Genomic DNA, 18665 nt, shown 5'->3' with positions numbered 1-18665 from the left:
TGGGTGCGTGATTTGGGGGGGCAGGCTGTAGCCATGGACATGCTATGTTCTCTGGTGGTGAATTTGGGGGTGACCCAATGCAAAGATCCTGAGGATCCATGTGGATCCATGCTTTTTAACCACATTTTTGCACCATTGCAGCCCCAGGCAACAGTGGGTGCATGATTTTTGGGGGGCAGGCTGTAGCCATGGACATGCTATGTGCTCTGATGGTGAATTTTTTGGGGGGGTGACCCAATGCAAAGATCCATGTGGATCCATGCTATGTAACCACGTTTTTGCACCATTGCAGCCCCAGGCAACAGTGGGTGCATGATTTGGGGGGGGGGCAGGCTGTAGCCATGGACATGCTATGTTCTCTGGTGGTGAATTTGGGGGTGACCCAATGCAAAGATCCATGTGGATCCATGCTTTTTAACCACATTTTTGCACCATTGCAGCCCCAGGCAACAGTGGGTGCATGATTTTGGGGGGGCAGGCTGTAGCCATGGACATGCTATGTGCTCTGATGGTGAATTTGGGGTGACCCAGTGCAAAAATCCTGAGGATCCATGTGGATCCATGCTTTTTAACCAGTGGGGAGGGAAGGAAAAACACAGAAGGGCTAAGAATGCAGGAGTGGGGTATAACGGGAGGGAGGAAAGGAAGGCAAAAGTTTCCCCCACGCACCCACCCAAGCCAGCCAGCTCTCTCTCTCTCTCTCTCTCTCTCTCTCTCTCTCTCTCCCACCTGCATGTTTTCAGTAGCACCGGAGCACAGAGAGGAATTAGAGGGACGCTCTGCTTTCCTCTCTTCTTGCCTGGAGGGGAGGGGCTTTCCCTGCTCTTTGTTCCGTTTGAGCAAACACAGTAACGAAACAGAGGAGGGTGGGCAGTAAGACCCGGAGGCAGAATGCAGGAAAGCACCCACTTCCTCTTTTCAGGTTTGTTTCCCTTCTCCCTGAAGCGCGGTTTGATTTTTGCCCGATTTTTCGGCTCCAGGGACCACACATTCGCTGCATAACACGCACAGACATTTCCCCTTCCTTTTTAGGAGAAAAAATCTGCGTGTTATAGAGCGAAAAATACGGTATATGCTTTAGTGGCTTAGGGTTAGGTGTGGTTCCGGCATTTCAGGGGGTTGGACTAGATGGCCCTTGGTGTCCCAACTCCCACCTCTACAGTTCTACCATTCTATGAGAGATGGGAAGCTGAGCTCCGTCTGTCCCTCTGCTGTGGCAGACTAGCAATGCCAGATTCTCCTCTCTCTCGGCAGCCACCTTTCTGTGAAGGAACTACTTTCTAAGAACCGAGGCCTGAGCTTGAGTTTCTCGTCTTCCCTCGCTGTCCCTTTCCCCTCGTACAGTGGCACCTCTGGATGCGAATGGGATCCGTTCTGGAGCCCCGTTTGCACCCTGAAGCGAACACAACCCGCATCTGTGCATCTGTGGTTCACGATTCGCCGCGTCTGCGCATGCATGTGACGTCATTTTGAGCATCTGTGCATGCACGAGCGGCAAAACCCAGAAGTAAGGCATTCCGTTACTTCCGGGTCGCCACAGAGCTTAACCTGAAAACGCTCAACCTGAAGCACATTTAACCCAAGGTATGACTGTATATAAGGACGCGGGTGGTGCTGTGGGTTAAACCACAGGGCCTAGGACTTGCCGATCAGAAGGTCGGCGGTTCGAATCCCCGCAATGGGGTGAGCTCCCGTTGCTCGGTCCCTGCTCCTGCCAACCTAGCAGTTCCAAAGCACACCAGTGCAAGTAGATAAATAGGTACTGCTCCGGCAGGAAGGTAAACGGCATTTCCGTGCGCTGCTCTGGTTCGCCAGAAGCGGCTTCGTCATGCTGGCCACATGACCTGGAAGCTGTATGCCGGCTCCCTTGGCCAATAAAGCGAGATGAGAGCCGCAACTCCAGAGTCGGCCACGACTGGACCTAATGGTCAGGGGTCCCCTTTACCTTTACCTTTGACTGTATATAGAACAGGGGTCAGCAACCTTTTTCAGCAGGGGGCCAGTCCACTGTCCCTCAAACCATGTGATGGGCCGGACTATATTTGGCGGGGGGGGGATGAACGAATTTCTATGCCCCACAAATAATCCAGAGATGCATTTTAAATAAAAGCACACATTCTACTCATGTAAAAACACGCTGATTCCCGGACCATCCGTGGGCCGGATTGAGAAGGCGATTGGGCTGCATCCAGCCCCTAGGCCTTAGCTTGCCTACCCCTGATATAGAATCATAGATTTGTAGAATTGAAAGGGTCCCTCAGAGGCCGTCTAGCCCAACCCCTTTGCTGCAGTACAGAGATGCCAGCTAAATAATATCTGAGAGGTGGAGTCAGAAACCTTCCGAGGTGGTGTTTAAAATGGCAAGACTGTGGACAGGTGTAATAAAAAAATAAAAGTGGCCTGGAAATTCCCCAAGACTGGAAGCGCTTTTGAGGACCCCCGTCTCTCCCACAGCCCCCCTTCTCTCCCCCCCCCAGCAACGTACCTCATGTCTTCCTTCTCTGGGTCTGAATCAGGGTGGAAACTGGCCGCTCGAAGGAGATCGCTGCCTCCTGGGTGATGCCAGCACAGCCTCTGGGGGACGGAAGAAGGCAGGAGCTGAATGGGATTCCTCTCGATGGATTTTGCTGGATTTGGGGGTTGGGAGTCATGTACGCCGTTGAAGACACACACACACCCCACCCAACCAAGCCAAGCAAGCTCAGGTCACTCACCGGGATGCGTCTTTCATTGAAATGGACAAAGGCCCTCTTCAGCTCATTGTCCAGAAACCAACTGGGCACCCACAAGTATTTGGGGAGGCTGCAGAGAGAGGAAGCAGAAAGTTGACAAGGAAAAGAGGAGGCAGCCTTTTACTGAGCCAAACCATTTGAGTTCCTCTCGTTTAGTCTTATCTAGACTGATGGGCAGCAGTCATTCCCAGCCCTACCTGGAAATGTCGTTGGGGCCATTCTGCATGCGAAGCTGATGTTCTTTCATGGAGCTGTGACCCTTGTCCTATGCATAAATTAATATTCTAGTTCTTGTGGGAATGTTGTGGGTAGTAGGGGAGGATATATTGATTAAATATTATCCTTCCTCACTTACGCTAGCGAGCTAGTAGCAGAGTACATTCCCCTGTACGTTGCAGGAGGCTAGTTGGTAGATTCGTCTGAATCTCTTGAGTTAAGCAATCCAGTCTGGCTTGCCCTGATTGGATTTTGTTCCTGCTAAATTCCCCTGCTAAATTATTAAAAGTAATAAGAAGTTTACTCACATTCAGTTCACAGTAGGGTCCCTGAAGGCAGGCTTTAGCTTGTAGTTACAGAAGAGACCTTTGCCAACAAAGGTCCGTATAGTAAAAGCTATGGTTTTCCCAGTAGTGATGTATGGAAGTGAAAGCTGAACCATAAAGAAGGCTGATCGCCGAAGAATGGATGCTTTTGAATTATGGTGGTGGAGGAGACTCTTGAGAGTCCCATGGACTGCAAGAAGATCCAACCTCTCCATTCTGAAGGAAATCAGCCCTGAGTGCTCCCTGGAAGGACAAATCCTGAAGCTGAGGCTCCAATACTTTGGCCACCTCATGAGAAGAGAAGACTCCCTGGAAAAGACCCTGATGTTGGAAAAGATGGAGGGCCCAAGAAGAAGGGGACGTCAGAGGACGAGATGGTTGGACAGTGTTCTCGAAGCTACCAGCATGAGTTTGACCAAGCTGCGGGAGGCAGTGGAAGACAGGAGTGCCTGGTGTGCTCTGGTCCAGGGGGTCACGAAGAGTTGGACACGACTAAACGACTAAACAACAATACAGAAGAGAGTGTGGGTTCATCCCGTATGGGGATTGAGCTCATGTGCTGCTGGCTGAGAGCCGGCAAACAGCAAAATAACATCAAGAGAGGGAAGGTCAAGAGAAGGAGCAGCATGGAGAATGGAAGGTGGTTGCGTGACCAGCCCTTTTATGGGGTCTCCCTGGTCACACGCAGGGGGAGGATGTTCCAGACAGGTGTGACAGGAAGTCCTCCTGGCTGGAGTAACGTAACCCTGTGTGTCCACTCTGGCCAAACAGGAAACGTTGTACTTGACTGCTACGGTGACATCGCATCCCACCGTTCTCATTCTAGTCCTTGAATCCTTGAAAGGGACCCCTGACCATTAGGTCCAGTCGTGGCCGACTCTGGGGTTGCAGCGCTCATCTCGCTTTATTGGCTGAGGGAGCCGGCGTACAGCTTCCGGGTCATGTGGCCAGCATGACGAAGCTGCTTCTGGCAAACCAGAGCAGCGCACGGAAACACTGTTTACCTTCCTGCTGGAGCGGTACCTATTTATCTACTTGCACTTTGAGGTGCTTTCGAACTGCTAGGTTGGCAGGAGCAGGGACCAAGCAATGGGAGCTCACCCCGTCGCGGGGATTTGAACCGCCGACCTTCTGATCGGCAAGCCCTGGGCTCAGTGGTTTAACTCACAGCGCCACCCACGTCCCAAATAAGTCCTCAGAAGAAAGCACCAATTTTTGGGACACAGGGAGCTGCCTTAAAACAGAGTCACACACCCCATTGTGACACCTGGCTCAGTACAATTTAGGGTCCCTCCCCACCACCTCCCTCTCCCCAGAAAACCAACCCCATAGGCCATATATTACACCTGGTGGACATGTCAAAGCGCTCATTGACAGGGCTGACGCGCCAACCCGCGGCCCCGATTCTCTGCAGCTCCTTCTCCCAGTCCCGGAGGGTCTGGAACAAGAGGGTTGGGGACCCGTCCTCCGTCTTCTCCTCTTCCTCCTCCAGCACCTCCTCCTCCTGATTCGGCCGGCCGTTCCCTGCAGTGGCGAAAGAGGCATAAGGATCGATCGACCCTCAAGGCAGCCAGCATCTCCCTCCCCCTCGGCCGGCTGGACTCACCCAAGTTCTTCAGGGCAGCATCTTCGTAGGAGCCATCCCTGGTGCTGCTCTCGTGAGCCTGAGCGATAGCCATCGAGACCTGGAACAACGTGGCAGGGAGAGGGTTAAGCCCAGCAGAGGGCCATACTCCCTTCTGGGCAAGCTTCTAGGGGCCGTATTCCAGAGCTGGGCAGGGTCAGAGACAAAAGCAGCCAGAGCCATTTCTGCATATTTTACCTTTGTACAGTTGGCTAGTTTCTTTTAAAACACAAATGCACACACACACACACACACACACACACATATATATATATATATATATATATATATATATATATGCAGGTTTTGGTGTCTTCGGGTGTCTTCCCGTGTAAGAGTCGGGGTGTCTGTGCGACGTTTCGACGAGGTCTCACTCGTCATCTTCAGGCTGGTGCTTTCGGCTTCTTGTTACTGGAACAGAGCAGAATCTGGTGTTTGAGTTCCTATAAATACTGTTGAGGGGTGTGGTGTATAGCCTCCAACGCTCAAGAGGTCAAGACACGAAAGCTTTAGCAACTAATCTACACTTAATGACCCACCCAGGGGTATTCAGAATATCACTCATGAAATCACTCAAGATATCCCTCAAGTAATTAAGGAACAAAAGAAGAAAAGGCACACTAATCTAGGAACTTTCTCTCTGCCCAGAACGTTGGAGGCTATACACCACACCCCTCAACAGTATTTATAGGAACTCAAACACCAGATTCTGCTCTGTTCCAGTAACAAGAAGCCGAAAGCACCAGCCTGAAGATGACGAGTGAGACCTCGTCGAAACGTCGCCCAGACACCCCTACTCTTACACGGGAAGACACCCGAAGATACCAAAACCTGCATATATATATATATATATATACACACATACACACACACACACACACACATACACGCACACATTAGGCACCTTTTATCATATGTGGTGGAAATGTAAAGTAGTAAAAGAATTCTGGGAAATGATATATAATGAGTTGGGGGGGGATGTTTAAAATAACCTTTTGTTTTAAAAAAACAACCCTGAAGCCTTCCTTTTAGGAATTCTAGATGCTAAAATCCCAAGGGAGCAGAAAAGACTATTTATGTAAGAGACCACAGCTGCGTGGATGTTATTGGCCCAGAGATGGAAAGAAGATAAAGTCCCTAGCAGAGAAGAATGGCAGATCAAGTTGATGGATTATGCCGCTGCTTAATTCTGTGTCTCCCCCCTTCCCGCGACTCACCCGGAAGGCCTGAGGCTCCAAGCCGCTGTCGTGGAACCGGAACCGCAGTACCCGGAAATCCCGGCAGCAGATGATCAGCTCCTCTGGGATGAATTTCAGGGTCGAGGTACTAGTGAGCACTTTAGCCTTGGTGAAGCTGTTGACTTGGAGAGTAAGAAAAGCAGAAGCCATGTGTTAACTACAGGAGAAAGGAGTTACAGGGGTTACAGCAAGATCAAAGGTCTCTGCCTCGAGGGGCTTACAATCAAGGACGGAAGGAAATGATTTAAGGCAACCCTCTTAACCTTACCGGCGAGCAGTCTCCCAATGCAAGGGAGGGCAACGTCGTAGTCGCTGTGCATGAAAGTTTGGCAGGAACAATCCTGCAGAAAAAGAGAGGAATTGCTCTCAGCTGGGTTTACGGCACCTAACACGCCTTCATTTTGGGAAGGGAGCAGTCCCCTTGCAAGCAGAAGGTCCCGGGTTCAGTCATCCCTGGCATCTCCAGATTGGGCTAGGGGAGAAACCCTGCCTCAAACCCCAGAGAGCTGCTGCCAGCCAGTGTGGGCAATATCTAGCTAGATGGGCCAGTCGTCTGACTCAGGCATTTTATTCCAGAATCAGTGTAAACTGTTTAAGGGAAAAAGCTGTAGCCTGGTGGTGGGACACCTGCTTTGCAAGCAGAAGGTTCAGTCCCTGAAGGCATCTCTAGGTAAAATCCTGAAAAGGCGCTGCTGCCAGTCAGTGTATACGGTACTGAGCTTGATGGACCAGAGGAGTCTGATTCGGTAGAAGGCAGCTTCCTAAGTCAGCCCTTGATTCCGAACCATGAGGACTAGAATCTTAGCATTATTTTAAACTTAGTGGCATTTCCATGAAGGTCTGGGGAAATCTCCTCCCTGAAACCAGGGGCAGCTGCTGCCAGCCAGTGCTGGCAGTCCTGAACTAGATGCACCGATTGTCAGTATAAGGCCGTTCCAATTTAAATTAAGTTCCCTCCCCTCCCCCCCCCAAATCTTAAGGTCTGGAATCTTGCCTTGTTTTTAAGGGAAGGGTTCTATGATAAGACCAATGGTCGGACTTGCTTTGAAGAAGGTACCCACTTTTCTGGACAAGGCAGCGTTGCAGAAACCCAGTGGGTAACTCACCTCTGTGTTTGGAGACGGGTCTGGTAAGAAAGCCACTCTCAGGTTGGTGCAGTAGAGGGTGCCTGGGATATAGGTCGCTTCTCCATCTTGGGAAGGGATGCTTTTCCGCACGTGAGCTGCCTCTTCTCGGATATATTCGCCTGCAGGAAAGAATTAATTCACAGTGAAGGGGACTTGGGAGAAACACCTTGCAATGGGAGCTTGCACAGGAAGCTTTCAGAAACTCCTGGAGAAGAGAAAAGGAGAGAGAAGTGTGTGTGTGTGTGTGTGTGTGTGTGTGTGTACCTAGACCTTTTGGTCTGGGGGAAGGGGCACACCTGGAAATCTAAGAGAGTTGTCACTGGCATCTGGAAATACCTCGGGTTACATACGCTTCAGGTTACATACGCTTCAGGTTACAGACTCCACTAACCCAGAAATATTACCTCGGGTTAAGAACTTTGCTTCAGGATAAGAACAGAAATCGTGCTCCGGCGGCACGGCAGCAGCAGGAGGCCCCATTAGCTAAAGTGGTGCTTCAGGTTAAGAACAGTTTCAGGTTAAGAACGGACCTCCGGAACAAATTAAGTACTTAACCTGAGGTACCACTGTACCCATTTCACAGAAGAAAAACTGGTGGTGCTCAGAATGTCGCTCCCAAAAGGCAAAATTCCTACTTATACATGAATGCATAGTTAAGCTATGGAAAGCCCTGCCCTTTTGGTCTGGGGGGGGGGCACATATGGAAATCTAAGAGAGTTGTCACTGGCATCCGGAAATACAGTCATACCTCGGGTTACAGATGCTTCAGGTTGCATTTTCCGGGTTACGGAGCGCCAAAACCCAGAAGTACTGTAATGGGTTACTTCCGGGTTTCGGCAGAAGCGCCGAATCGCAACCCGTGCAGTTGCGCCGCTGCAGGTTGCGAACGTGCATCCCGCACGGATCACGTTCGCAACCCAAGCGTCCGCTGTACCCATTTCACAGAAGAAAAACTGGTGGTGCTCAGAATGTCCCCCCCCCAAAGGCAAAATTCCTACTTATACATGAATGCATAGCTAAGCTATGGAACGCCCTGCCCTGTTGGCCACCAAAAGTGATGGCTTTAAAAAAGGACTGGCCAAATTCATGGACCAGATGTCCGTGGTCCTTTCTAACTCAGCTACTAGCCGCAGTGGCTTTGCTCTGCCTCCGCGGCCCTTCTGAATCCAAGTTGCCGGAAACCTCAGGAGAGCAAAGTGACCTTGGGCTCTGATCCATCTTGCAGGTTCCTCACAGGCATCATGATGCAGAAGACCGTTCATATGTCCACACACTCCAAAAAAAACGCAGACCGAGAAAAAAAAACCCAAGCAGGCAGCATCTCCCCAAAAGTAGGCAATCCATCCAACTAAACAGCAAGGCAAAAATAAAGATTGGCATTCTTTATTTTTTAAAAAAATCAGGAGGTGCTGGGAGCACCCGTGGGGAATTTCTGGGGTTGACATGTGCATCCTGTTCTGGAAGTTCTCGCCTTGCACCTCCTTCCTGTTCACCTGGCCAGGTTCCCATGCAAAGCCTTTGCCAAGCAGGAAAGCACCCAGTGTTTGCCCTCTAGGGCTGCTACAACCCCCAGGTGTCCAAGCCACAAGGGCAGGCAGGGCTCCCGCACTGAGAGCAAAGCTCCGACTGCTTCAGAGACGCCAAGCTGGCTGCCCTTTTTCTACGAAGGTCCCACTCTAGTTAATCATTTGCCACGCAAACACTTCCCTCCCGCCTGCTGTTTCCAAACACGCCTCTCTCTCGCCTCTAAAAAGGTGCATGATGAAGACAAAACAAGTTTCTCCTTCCCCGCTAGTTACCGTATTTTTCGCTCTATAAGACGCACCAGACCACAAGACGCACCTAGTTTTTGGAGGAGGAAAACAAGAAAATATATATTCTAGATCTCAGAAGCCAGAACAGCAAGAGGGATCACCTCTTGCTGTTCTGGCTTCTGGGATAGCTGCGCAGCCTGCATTCGCTCCATCAGACACACACACATTTCCCCTTACTTTTTAGGAGGGAAAAAGTGAGTCTTATAGAGCAAAAAATACGGTAAATGTCTTTGTGTGACTTCAACACTGCAAATCTGCCTTTCCAGAACACGCTCGACTTCCTCCCACAAAATACTGACATTCGGGTCTCCCTCCCACAAACACACCTGCAGACATCCATTCCTAGTGGTTAATGCAGGGATTAGCAAACTTTTTCAGCAGAGGGCTGGTCCACTGTCTCTCAGACCTTATGGGGGGACTATATTTTGGAGGTGGGGAATGAACAAATTCCTATGCCCCACAAATAACCCAGAGGTGCATTTTAAATAAAAGGACACATTCTACTCATGTAAAAACACGCTGATTCCTGGACCATCCGCGGGCCAGATTTAGAAGGTGATTGAGCCAGATCCGGCCCCCCGGGCCTTAGTTTGCCTACCCATGGGTTAATGTGTTCGACTCGGACCTTGGAGAGACCAGGGTTCGAATCCCCCCAACGAGGCCCCTCAGCCTAACCGACCTCATAGGGCTGTTGTGGGGATTAAATAATAGTGGGGAGAGCCATGTCTGCCACCCTGAGCTGCTTAGAGGATGTGATAAATAAACAAATAAGTCATGGGTGCCATAAGCAAGCCTGCCTCTGCAAAGAAAGAGTGAAAGAAAATCTCTTCTACTGCAAAGAGGTGCCTGCCCACCTTTTTTCCCTGGGTGTCTCCTCGCCTAACCTCAAGGGCTTTTGGAACAAAATTTAAAAATTCCTTCCAGTAGCACCTTAGAGACCAACTAAGTTTGTTATTGGTATGAGCTTTCGTGTGCATGCACGCTTCTTCAGATACACACTCTAGGGCAGGCATAGGCAAACTCCGGCCCTCCAGATGTTTTGGAACTACAATTCCCATAATCCCTAGCTAACAGGACCAGTGGTCAGGGATGATGGGAGTTGTAGTCTCAAAACATCTGGAGTTTGCCTATGCCTGCTCTAGGGTTTTTATCACTGCCTTATGGCGAGTTCAGTGGACCACTTTCCACCTACCATATTTTTCGCTCTATAAGACGCACCAGACCACAAGACGCACCTAGTTTTTGGAGGAGGAAAACAATAAAAAATAATATTCTGAATCTCAGAAGCCAGAACAGCAAGAGGGATCGCTGCGCAGTGATCCCTCTTGCTGTTCTGGCTTCTGGGATAGCTGCACAGCCTGCATTCGCTCCATAAGACGCACACACATTTTCCCTTACTTTTTAGGAGGGAAAAAGTGAGTCTTATAGAGCAAAAAATAAGGTAATTCGCTCCTCAGCATCAGAAGCGATAATAACAAACTCTCTCCAGCCCTGTGAGGCATCTTCTAACACGGCCACTCTTTTAAAAACACACACAAATTATATCCAAATAGCTCCCGTCTTGTGCTAATACAAGTTTCAGCTTGTTTTGCATACCGAAACACATTTGGAAACCAAAAGCACTTCCCACCCCCTTATGAAGGAAGACTCATCGAGCTGGAAGAATCGCAACAGCTCCCAGCTCTTCCCAGAAAGACAAAGTGCACTTAAACATGCAAACTGGAGTCTAGTAATATAAAACATTGTCTCCCGCTGCCCACCCCACAAAAGAATCAGCCATCGCCTGTCAGAACTCGAAATAGACTATGGCTTGAAACGTGTTTTACTGACGCTCTCGAGTACTGCTATTTTTGTACACAGCTGAAAGCTCATTTTAGCACAATGCAAATACTCGGCTGGATTGTCTATTCATTATTATTTATCTGTTCCGTTTAAACCCCACCTTTTCTTCCAAGGAGCTCAGGCTGGTTCTGCCCCCACCCCAACCTCATTTAATCCTCACAACAACCCTGAGAGGTAGGTTAGGTTGAGAGAAGCAGAGTCTGGCCTGAAGTCACGCCCAGCGTGCTTCAGGACTGGGTGAGGATTTGAAACTTGGCCTCTCCCAGCTCCTGGTTCGACACTCTAACCATTACACCACACTGCCTCTCATCTTTACACAGTCTGAGGGACAGTGGACCGGCCCCCTGCTGAAAAAGTTTGCTGACCCCTGTTTAAGAACATGGGTAGGCAACCTAAGGCCCAGGGGCCGGATGCGGCCCAATCACCTTCCCAATCCGACCCGCGGATGGTTCGGGAATCTGTGTGTTTTTACATGAATAGAATGCCTGCTTTTATTTAAAATGCATCTCTGGGTTATTTGTGGGGCATGGGAATTTGTTCTTTTTATTTCTCCAAAATATAGTCCGACCCCGACAAGGTCTGAGGGACGGTGGACCGGCCCATGGCTGAAAAAGGTTACTGACCCTTGCCTTAACCCTTCGTGGCTCCCTCATGGGGGGTCGCCCCAAGCTTGTATTCAAATAAAAGACCCAGCAAAGCCTATTTCTCTTTCTCAGAAAAAAATAATAAACACTGAAGTAGCGGGGGGCGGGGGAAACCTCCCTGCAACAGACACACACAGGGCAAATTCCTCCATACACACCCATGGTGAAAGTTCTACCTCTCCATGGGATCGTAGCCAAAGAACGGTGAGTGTTTCTTTAAGGAAAATAATTAAAAATAATAAGGAGAGCCTGCTGGATCAGGCCAGAATCCTGTTTCCACAGTGGCCAACCAGATATGCCTCTGAGGAGCCAGTGTGGTGTAGTGGTTAAGAGCGGTGGACTCGTAATCTGGTGAACTGGGTTCACTTCCCCGCTCCTCCACATGCAGCTGCTGGGTGACTTTGGGCCAGTCACACTTCTCTGAAGTCTCTCAGCCCCACTCACCTCACAGAGTGTTTGTTGTGGGGGAGGAAGGGAAAGGAGAATGTTGGCCGCTTTGAGACTCCTTCGAGTAGTGATAAAGCGGGATATCAAATCCAAACTCCGCTTCTTCTTCTGAGGGGAACTTGCAATTCAGGATTCGAACACAAGAGCACAGCTGCGGAGGCACAGCACAGCCATCAGGGTTACTAACCACCAATAGTCCTCTCAATGAATATTTCTAACCCTCTTTTAAAGAAATCCTGAGGCAGTGAGTTCCACAGTTCAACTCTGCTCTGTGTGAAGAACGGCTTCCTTTTATCTGTCCTGAATCTTCCACCATTCCTTGGATGTCCAGCAAGGAAAAAAATTCTCTGTTTGCTCTCTCCGCACCACATATCGTTTTGGACGCTTCTAGTCGTCCAAACGTTCCTCTCCTCTTTCTCTAAGGTCCCCAAAACAGCGCCGTTTCCTCGAGGGGAGTCGCTCCCTCCCCTCGATCCCTTTCGTTGGTTTTCTGAACCTTTTCCCAGCTCTGCCATATCCTTTTTCGGAGGGCCTGAGGTGACCACATCTCTATACAGCGCACCGTCGTCCTCCATTCCCCCATCTCCCAATACCAACCCGTTCCTCAGGACCTGGTGTTTTACACAACGCCGAGTCGCATTTAAACGAGGCGTCGTGCTTTCACGTTTGGGATCGCACGAAAGAGGGTTGAGAAAGAAAGCAAAATCGGAATACCTGGGATGCATTTCAGAGCGTGGCAGGATTCGTTCCTCTTGTCACTCATGTCGGGGGACTTTGGACCCCTCGTCTGCAAAGAGAGAAGAGAGGGGGGTGAGCAGAGCTGCCACAGTGACTGGCCGGCCGGGACCTTTGATCCATCAGGAAAACACAGAGTCATTCCGCTGTTCTTAAGTGGCAGGGCAAAGAAAGAGCCTAGCTATGGATTTTGCAAAGTGCACGGGTATTTCCTTCCTCTCCCCTCTGGGTCTCTGGGATTTTTTTTAGCAGGAGGCCCCGGCTGTTTACGAGACTTTCTGTCCCTCTGATTTTGCCAAGGGGGTGTGGCTTTGTGGTAGGGCACCTGCTTGGCAAGGTCCCAGGTCCTGCTGGCATCTCCAGGTATTTATTATCATCATCATCATCATCATCATCAATATTATTATTATTAATACAGTCATACCTCGGGTTACAGACGCTTCAGGTTGCGTTTTTTCAGGTTATGGACCGCTGAAACCTGGAAGTACCAGAACGGGTTACTTCCGGATTTCAGCGGTCGCACATGCGCAGAAGCACTAAATCGTGCTTTGCGCATGCGCAGAAGCGCCGAATCACAACCTGCACGTGCGCAGGCGCACAGCTGTGGGTTGCGAACGCTGCGGGTTGTGAACGTGCATCCCACACGGATCACATTCGCAACCCGAGCGTCCACTGTATTATTATTATTATTATTATTATTATTATTATTACTACTACTACTACTACTACTACTACTACTACTACTATTAATTGAATTTATATATTACCCTATACCGGGGGGTCTCAGGGCGGTTCTCAGAATAAAATCAAGATATAAAACCACAGAATACACAAGAAAAATAAAAACTACAACCCAATAGCCCCACCACCACAAAAAAACCACAGCATTTTAAAAGGGTGTAATCAGATCAACCAAAGACCTGGTTAAAAAGGAACGTTTTTGCCTGGCGCCTAAAGGTGTATAATGAAGGCACCAGGCGAACTTCCCTGGGGAGAGCATTCCACAGGCAGGGAGCCACTGCAGAGAAGGCCCCGTTCTCGAGTTGCCACCCTCCGGACCTCTCGAGGTGGAGGCACACGAAGAAGGGCCTCAGAAGGTGATCTCAGGGTCCGGGTAGGTTCATTTGGAAAGAGGCGGTCCTTGAGGTCTTGTGGTCCTGAGCCGTTAGGGCTGGGAATGCCCGCTGCCTGACACTATTGGCAGTTCCCCGTTTGTGAGGTACATCTGTGCGATTCAAGACTGGCCTTCGGAAGGGATGGTGAAACATCTCAGTTTCCCCTGGTGGCTGAAAAGCACTTGCTAGTGGCAACCCTGAGATCCCGGTTTTTAGAATTTTCCAACATTGCTTTGTTATTGACACGTTTGCCGGCCTGGTGCCTTTCAGGAGGAAAAAGGTGGCTGGACATTGTGAGCTGCTGAATCGTGAGGGAAGAGGACACCTCACCCCAAAGGCCGTTTGCTCAGTGGTGGTGGGGTCTCCGCTTTGCATAGGGAGGTCACCGGTTTAATGCTTACGCACTCCAGTGAATTATCGGCTCCCAGGTAGCAGGTGGAAGGAGATCACCTGCCTGCCCACTGTCATTGTACACCTCAGGTGAGAGCTTTGTGCAGAGCAAAACACTCCTTGCTCCTTTCCGACAGGAAGCTGCCTTATACTTAGAATGCTCCCAGGTGAGAGACAGGAGGATGCATCCTTCTCTGTGGGATAAAAGTTTGGCTACATCCGTGAGAGAGGACTCTGTATTCTTCTAGCTCTTTTCTTCATTCAGCCCGGACACTGAGGTCCAGCTCTGAGGGCCTTCTGGAGGTTCCCTCACTGCGAAAAGCGAGGTTACAGGGAACCAGGCAGAGGGCCTTCTCGGTGGTGGCGCCTGCCCTGTGGAACGCCCTCCCATCAGATGTCAAGGGGATAAAGAACTACCAGACTTTTAGAAGACATCTGAAGGCAGCCCTGTTTAGGGAAGCTTTTAATGTTTAATAGACTACAGTGGTACCTTGGGTTACAGACACTTCAGGTTACGGACACTTCAGGTTACAGACTCCACTAACCCAGAAATAGTACCTCGGGTTAAGAACTTTGCTTCAGGATGAGAACAGAAATTGCATGGCGGCAGCGTGGCGGCAGCAAGAGGCCCCATTAGCTAAAGTGGTGCTTCAGGTTAAGAACGGACCTCCGGAACCAATTAAGTTATTAACCCAAGGTACCACTGTATTGTATTTTAGTATTCTGTTGGAAGCCAGATGTGGGCGGGGTATAAATAATAATAATAATAATAATAATAATAATAATAATAATAATAATAATAATAATTATTATTATTATTATTATTATTATTATTATTATTATTATTATTTTCTCCAGGCAGGCAGGCAGGCAACATTCGCAGGGCAACCTGAAGAAGCCTTCTGAGATCATGGAGGTGTTCTGTCCCGCTGAGCTCCAGGCTCCCTTTGGCTGGGATCAGCAAACCAAGCGACTTGGCTTCCCTCCTTGCATTCTTTTCTTTTCTTCCTCAATTCGAAAAACATTGTTTGATGACTATGCAAAGAATGCAGAAGGGCAGAGGGAGCCAGATCATGGAGGCCGGGAAGAAACTCAGACCTAGCTTAGAAACGCATTCCATCTGAAGGAAGGATTGTATAGGCATAAATCACTTTTTTATTTTTATTTTAAAAAATCAAGGCGGTGCCCCCTTTCGTCAAGGCTCAGAGCCACTGTCTCCAACCTGTTTTCACTTTTTCCTGGCCTCGTGTTCCCGGCAAGATCCCGCCGCTACTCTGGAGTAAGCGATTTTCGAAGCTTGCAGCTAGCTAGGTCGTTGCTGGAGCAATGGAATGAGGCGCTCAAGCCAAGCCCGGGTTCCCTAGCTACCAACTGGAGAGGCAGGACAGAGGCACAGAGGGAGAGGAGGCTTGTTTTTGTTTAAAGAAAGAAGAAACTTTGAAAAGAGGGGGGGAGTTTGTGAATCATTAATGGGAAAGTTGCCCTCAGCGGCCAAGGACACTATGTACAGCGAAAAGAAACCACCCACTTCTAAAATTATCGCTGGTTTTTCTTTAAAAAAGGGAAAGCAGGGAGAAAGAAGGCTGTGTTTGGAAACATGTTTGAAAACAGACGTAGAAGTCTGGGCTCCAGAGCGGGGAATTCCCCTCAGCAAAGTTGTGCTCAAAATCCTATATAAACACAAGTCAATGCAGCGTGCGTGCGTGATTTTGCAAGCGATGCTTTTTTAAGGCTGTCAAAAGAAAAGGTGCCACGAGCAATTGGGTGTGTGTGGTTTATTTTTTTTTCCTAAAAAAAATTTCCCGGTTTTGAGGAGGTGAAGTCAGTGTGTTGAAAGGCCGGTTTTGCATTTGCATTCACCAATGGTTAATTTGCAGGGGGTTTGGGGCAGGGATTTCTTTTCCTGCGCAAGGATAAGGACATCAGAAAAGCCCTGTCGAATCAGGCCAGGGGCCCGTCTAGTCCAGCAGTGACTAAATGCCCCTAAGAACATAGGAATCTAGATAGACTGCTCCTGGAGCTGGAAGTTCCACAAAAACATCAGAAGAGCCCAGCTACTGGCTCTGGACCGTGGTTCATCTAGTCCGCTATCCTCATAGTGGACAACCACCCTGTGGGAAACCCCAAGCAAGACCGGATCCTGAGCACAAGAGACTTCTTCTCCCTCCCTGGAGTTTCCAGCAACTGGTATTCGCAAGCATTACAGGCTCCAAAAAGTGGCTCATTTGGATGAGACAGCCTCTGCCAAATCCAGGTGTTTGGGGCTACAGCTTCCATCAGCCCCAAGCAGCGCCGGGTGCTGGGAATTGTAGTTCTCTGAGGGGTAAACCAGAGTTCCTGGAATTCTTATTGTGTGTTCTGAATGTGCTTTAAAGGTAGGGCATGCACACAATGCGCAGAAGGGCTGTGCCCTGAAGCAAAAGCAAATCTGCAAAGTTGAATTCAGAAAACTAGAAAGATGAGAGAGAGGTGCCCTAGATATCTAGTTGACATAAGTCCATTATTCACGGCCAGCATTTCCCAACCTCTTGGAACATTTAGAAGAATCTTTTAGAATAATTGTCTGTGGAAAATGAGCAGCATCCAACATTATTTCCTATCAGTGGCGTAGCGTGGGGGGGGGTGCGCGGGGGGGGGCCGGCCGCACCGGGCGCAACATCTGGGGGTTAGGGTTAGGGGGCGCAAATCCACGGGTTAGGGGGCGCAAATTACTTGCCTTGCCCCGGGTGCTGACAACCCACGCTACGCTACTGTTTCCTATGGTTCCAGCGCGGGGTGGGGTGACCCAGCCTCAAACCCCCTCGCTCAACACACACGCCCCCATCCCCATTCACCCCGCCAGCGGAACCCCCTTCCTCCAAGCCCTTTCAGTGTCGCAACGCCAGAGAAGCCGACTTACCCCTGGATCCTGGTGTTGCTTAATTTTAAAAGACGTCTTGGACATGGACAGCATTGCGACGTCGCTTTGTGACCCATAAAAATAAAATCGGTGCGTGCGTGGAGTATTGATCTTTCAAGGGACGGAGGGGGCGTGCAAGGGCCGGCGAAGGGGTGTTGGTGTGTGGATGTGCCTTCAGAGTCAAAGCGCCAAGAGGGAGAGGAAACCCCCTCTCCGATTCCCAGGGAACCCGGTGCGCAAAAAGATGCAGTTTCAGGGCGCAAGGTCCTCTCCGCCCAGGTTGTCTCCAGAAGCCCCGCCCCTCTCCAAAATTAAAAAAAGCGTCTTGTGTTCGTTAGTTTGGCTGCAGGGGGGCAGTGAAGGGCCCTCCTTTTTGGGATGGGGGGCGGCGGCTTGGCAAACGGCCTCTCCAAGCTCTGCGATGTGGGGAGGAAAGAAGCGCAGAGGCGATCAGGCTGGTGGAGGGCGCGCGCGTAGTGGGGGCTCCTCTTTCGCCCCCCCCCCCGCTGCTGCAATGCGCTTGGCTGGGCTTCGTCCCCCTCCCGGGTCTGTCTGTCTTCTTTTCTTCCTTCTCCTTCCTTCCTTCCTTCTCTCTCCCACCGCTGCTGCTCTGCGGGTGCCCCTTGCTCGCCGACGCGGATGGAGATGCGCTGATGGTCCTTGGCGAATCCGACACCCTCCTCTTTCTTCCCCGGCGAGCCTGGGCGGGTGAAACTGACACCGCGCCAGCTCCTCCTCGGCGCGGGGGGAAGCAGGGCAGGCTCCTCACCAGCAGCGGGCCCACGTGGCTGCTTTAAAGGAGAAGCGCTCCCCTTGGCAAGGCTGGCCCGGCAGCAGCGGCGGCCCAGGGAAACCCCCCCCCCCATCCTTCCCGGGAAGAGGCGCAAGGGGGAGCTGGTCAGCGGCACAGACTGCAAGGGGAGGACCCTCCAAGCCAGGGAGCGGGTAGTCAAGCCAGTCGGAGGCAGGGATGCTCAGCTCAGGTTCCTGCCTTGCCAAGGGGGTTGGGCTAGATCAGGGGTCTGCAGCCTTTAAGACAACCACTTGGACCCGTTTCCGAAGGGAAAAAAAACCTGGGAGCCGCAAAACCATTGCAACATTTAAAACAAATATATCTCCGGAGCCGCGATCTGACAGCGGGCGGGAAGGTGACATCGGGACCCCATGCAACGTCACAGCCCCCATGCGACGTCACAGCCAGTACAGCGCCCACCACAGTGGGGAGTGTCGGGGCGCACAATGCGCCTCCTCCCCTCGCTAGTATCCGCCCCGGAGCCACGGCAAAGGTGTAAAAGAGCCACATGCGGCTCCGGAGCCGCGGGTTGCAGACCCCTGGGCTAGATGACTCTTGAGTATCTTCCCAACTCTGCAGTGCTATGAGTCAATGAATTTAGTCCAGCGACCAGACAACCAGTTGCCTGTGGGGAACCAGCAAACAGGATCCAAGCCCAAGAGCACACCTCCCTCCGGTGGTATCCTGCAACTGGGATTTGGAAGCACTTTCCCCTCCCAGCTG

At 50.5% G+C, this 18665-nt stretch overlaps 1 protein-coding gene across 1 annotated transcript in view; it reads right to left on the bottom strand.

Moving 5' to 3' along the window:
* The window catches only part of MTMR11 (myotubularin related protein 11), a 40552-nt gene extending 22637 nt beyond the window's left edge, over positions 1 to 17915 (bottom strand). The window contains exons 1-9 of the mRNA XM_082202160.1: positions 17150 to 17915; positions 12725 to 12797; positions 7243 to 7382; positions 6405 to 6477; positions 6116 to 6258; positions 4881 to 4959; positions 4621 to 4798; positions 2715 to 2802; positions 2486 to 2574 (exon numbers count right to left, since the gene is read on the bottom strand). Coding sequence (XP_082058286.1) covers positions 2486 to 2574; positions 2715 to 2802; positions 4621 to 4798; positions 4881 to 4959; positions 6116 to 6258; positions 6405 to 6477; positions 7243 to 7382; positions 12725 to 12797; positions 17150 to 17203 — 917 coding nt within the window. The 5' untranslated portion in view covers positions 17204 to 17915. The remainder of the gene's footprint in view (positions 1 to 2485; positions 2575 to 2714; positions 2803 to 4620; positions 4799 to 4880; positions 4960 to 6115; positions 6259 to 6404; positions 6478 to 7242; positions 7383 to 12724; positions 12798 to 17149) is intronic.
* Between the last annotated feature and the right edge of the window lie 750 nt (positions 17916 to 18665).

This window comes from Podarcis vaucheri, assembly GCF_965113315.1.
Source record: "Podarcis vaucheri genome assembly, chromosome: 16".
Taxonomy (NCBI): Eukaryota; Metazoa; Chordata; class Lepidosauria; order Squamata; family Lacertidae; genus Podarcis; species Podarcis vaucheri.
Note: the sequence above shows the minus strand (reverse complement) of the source record. Positions and strands in the feature narration are given on the sequence as shown.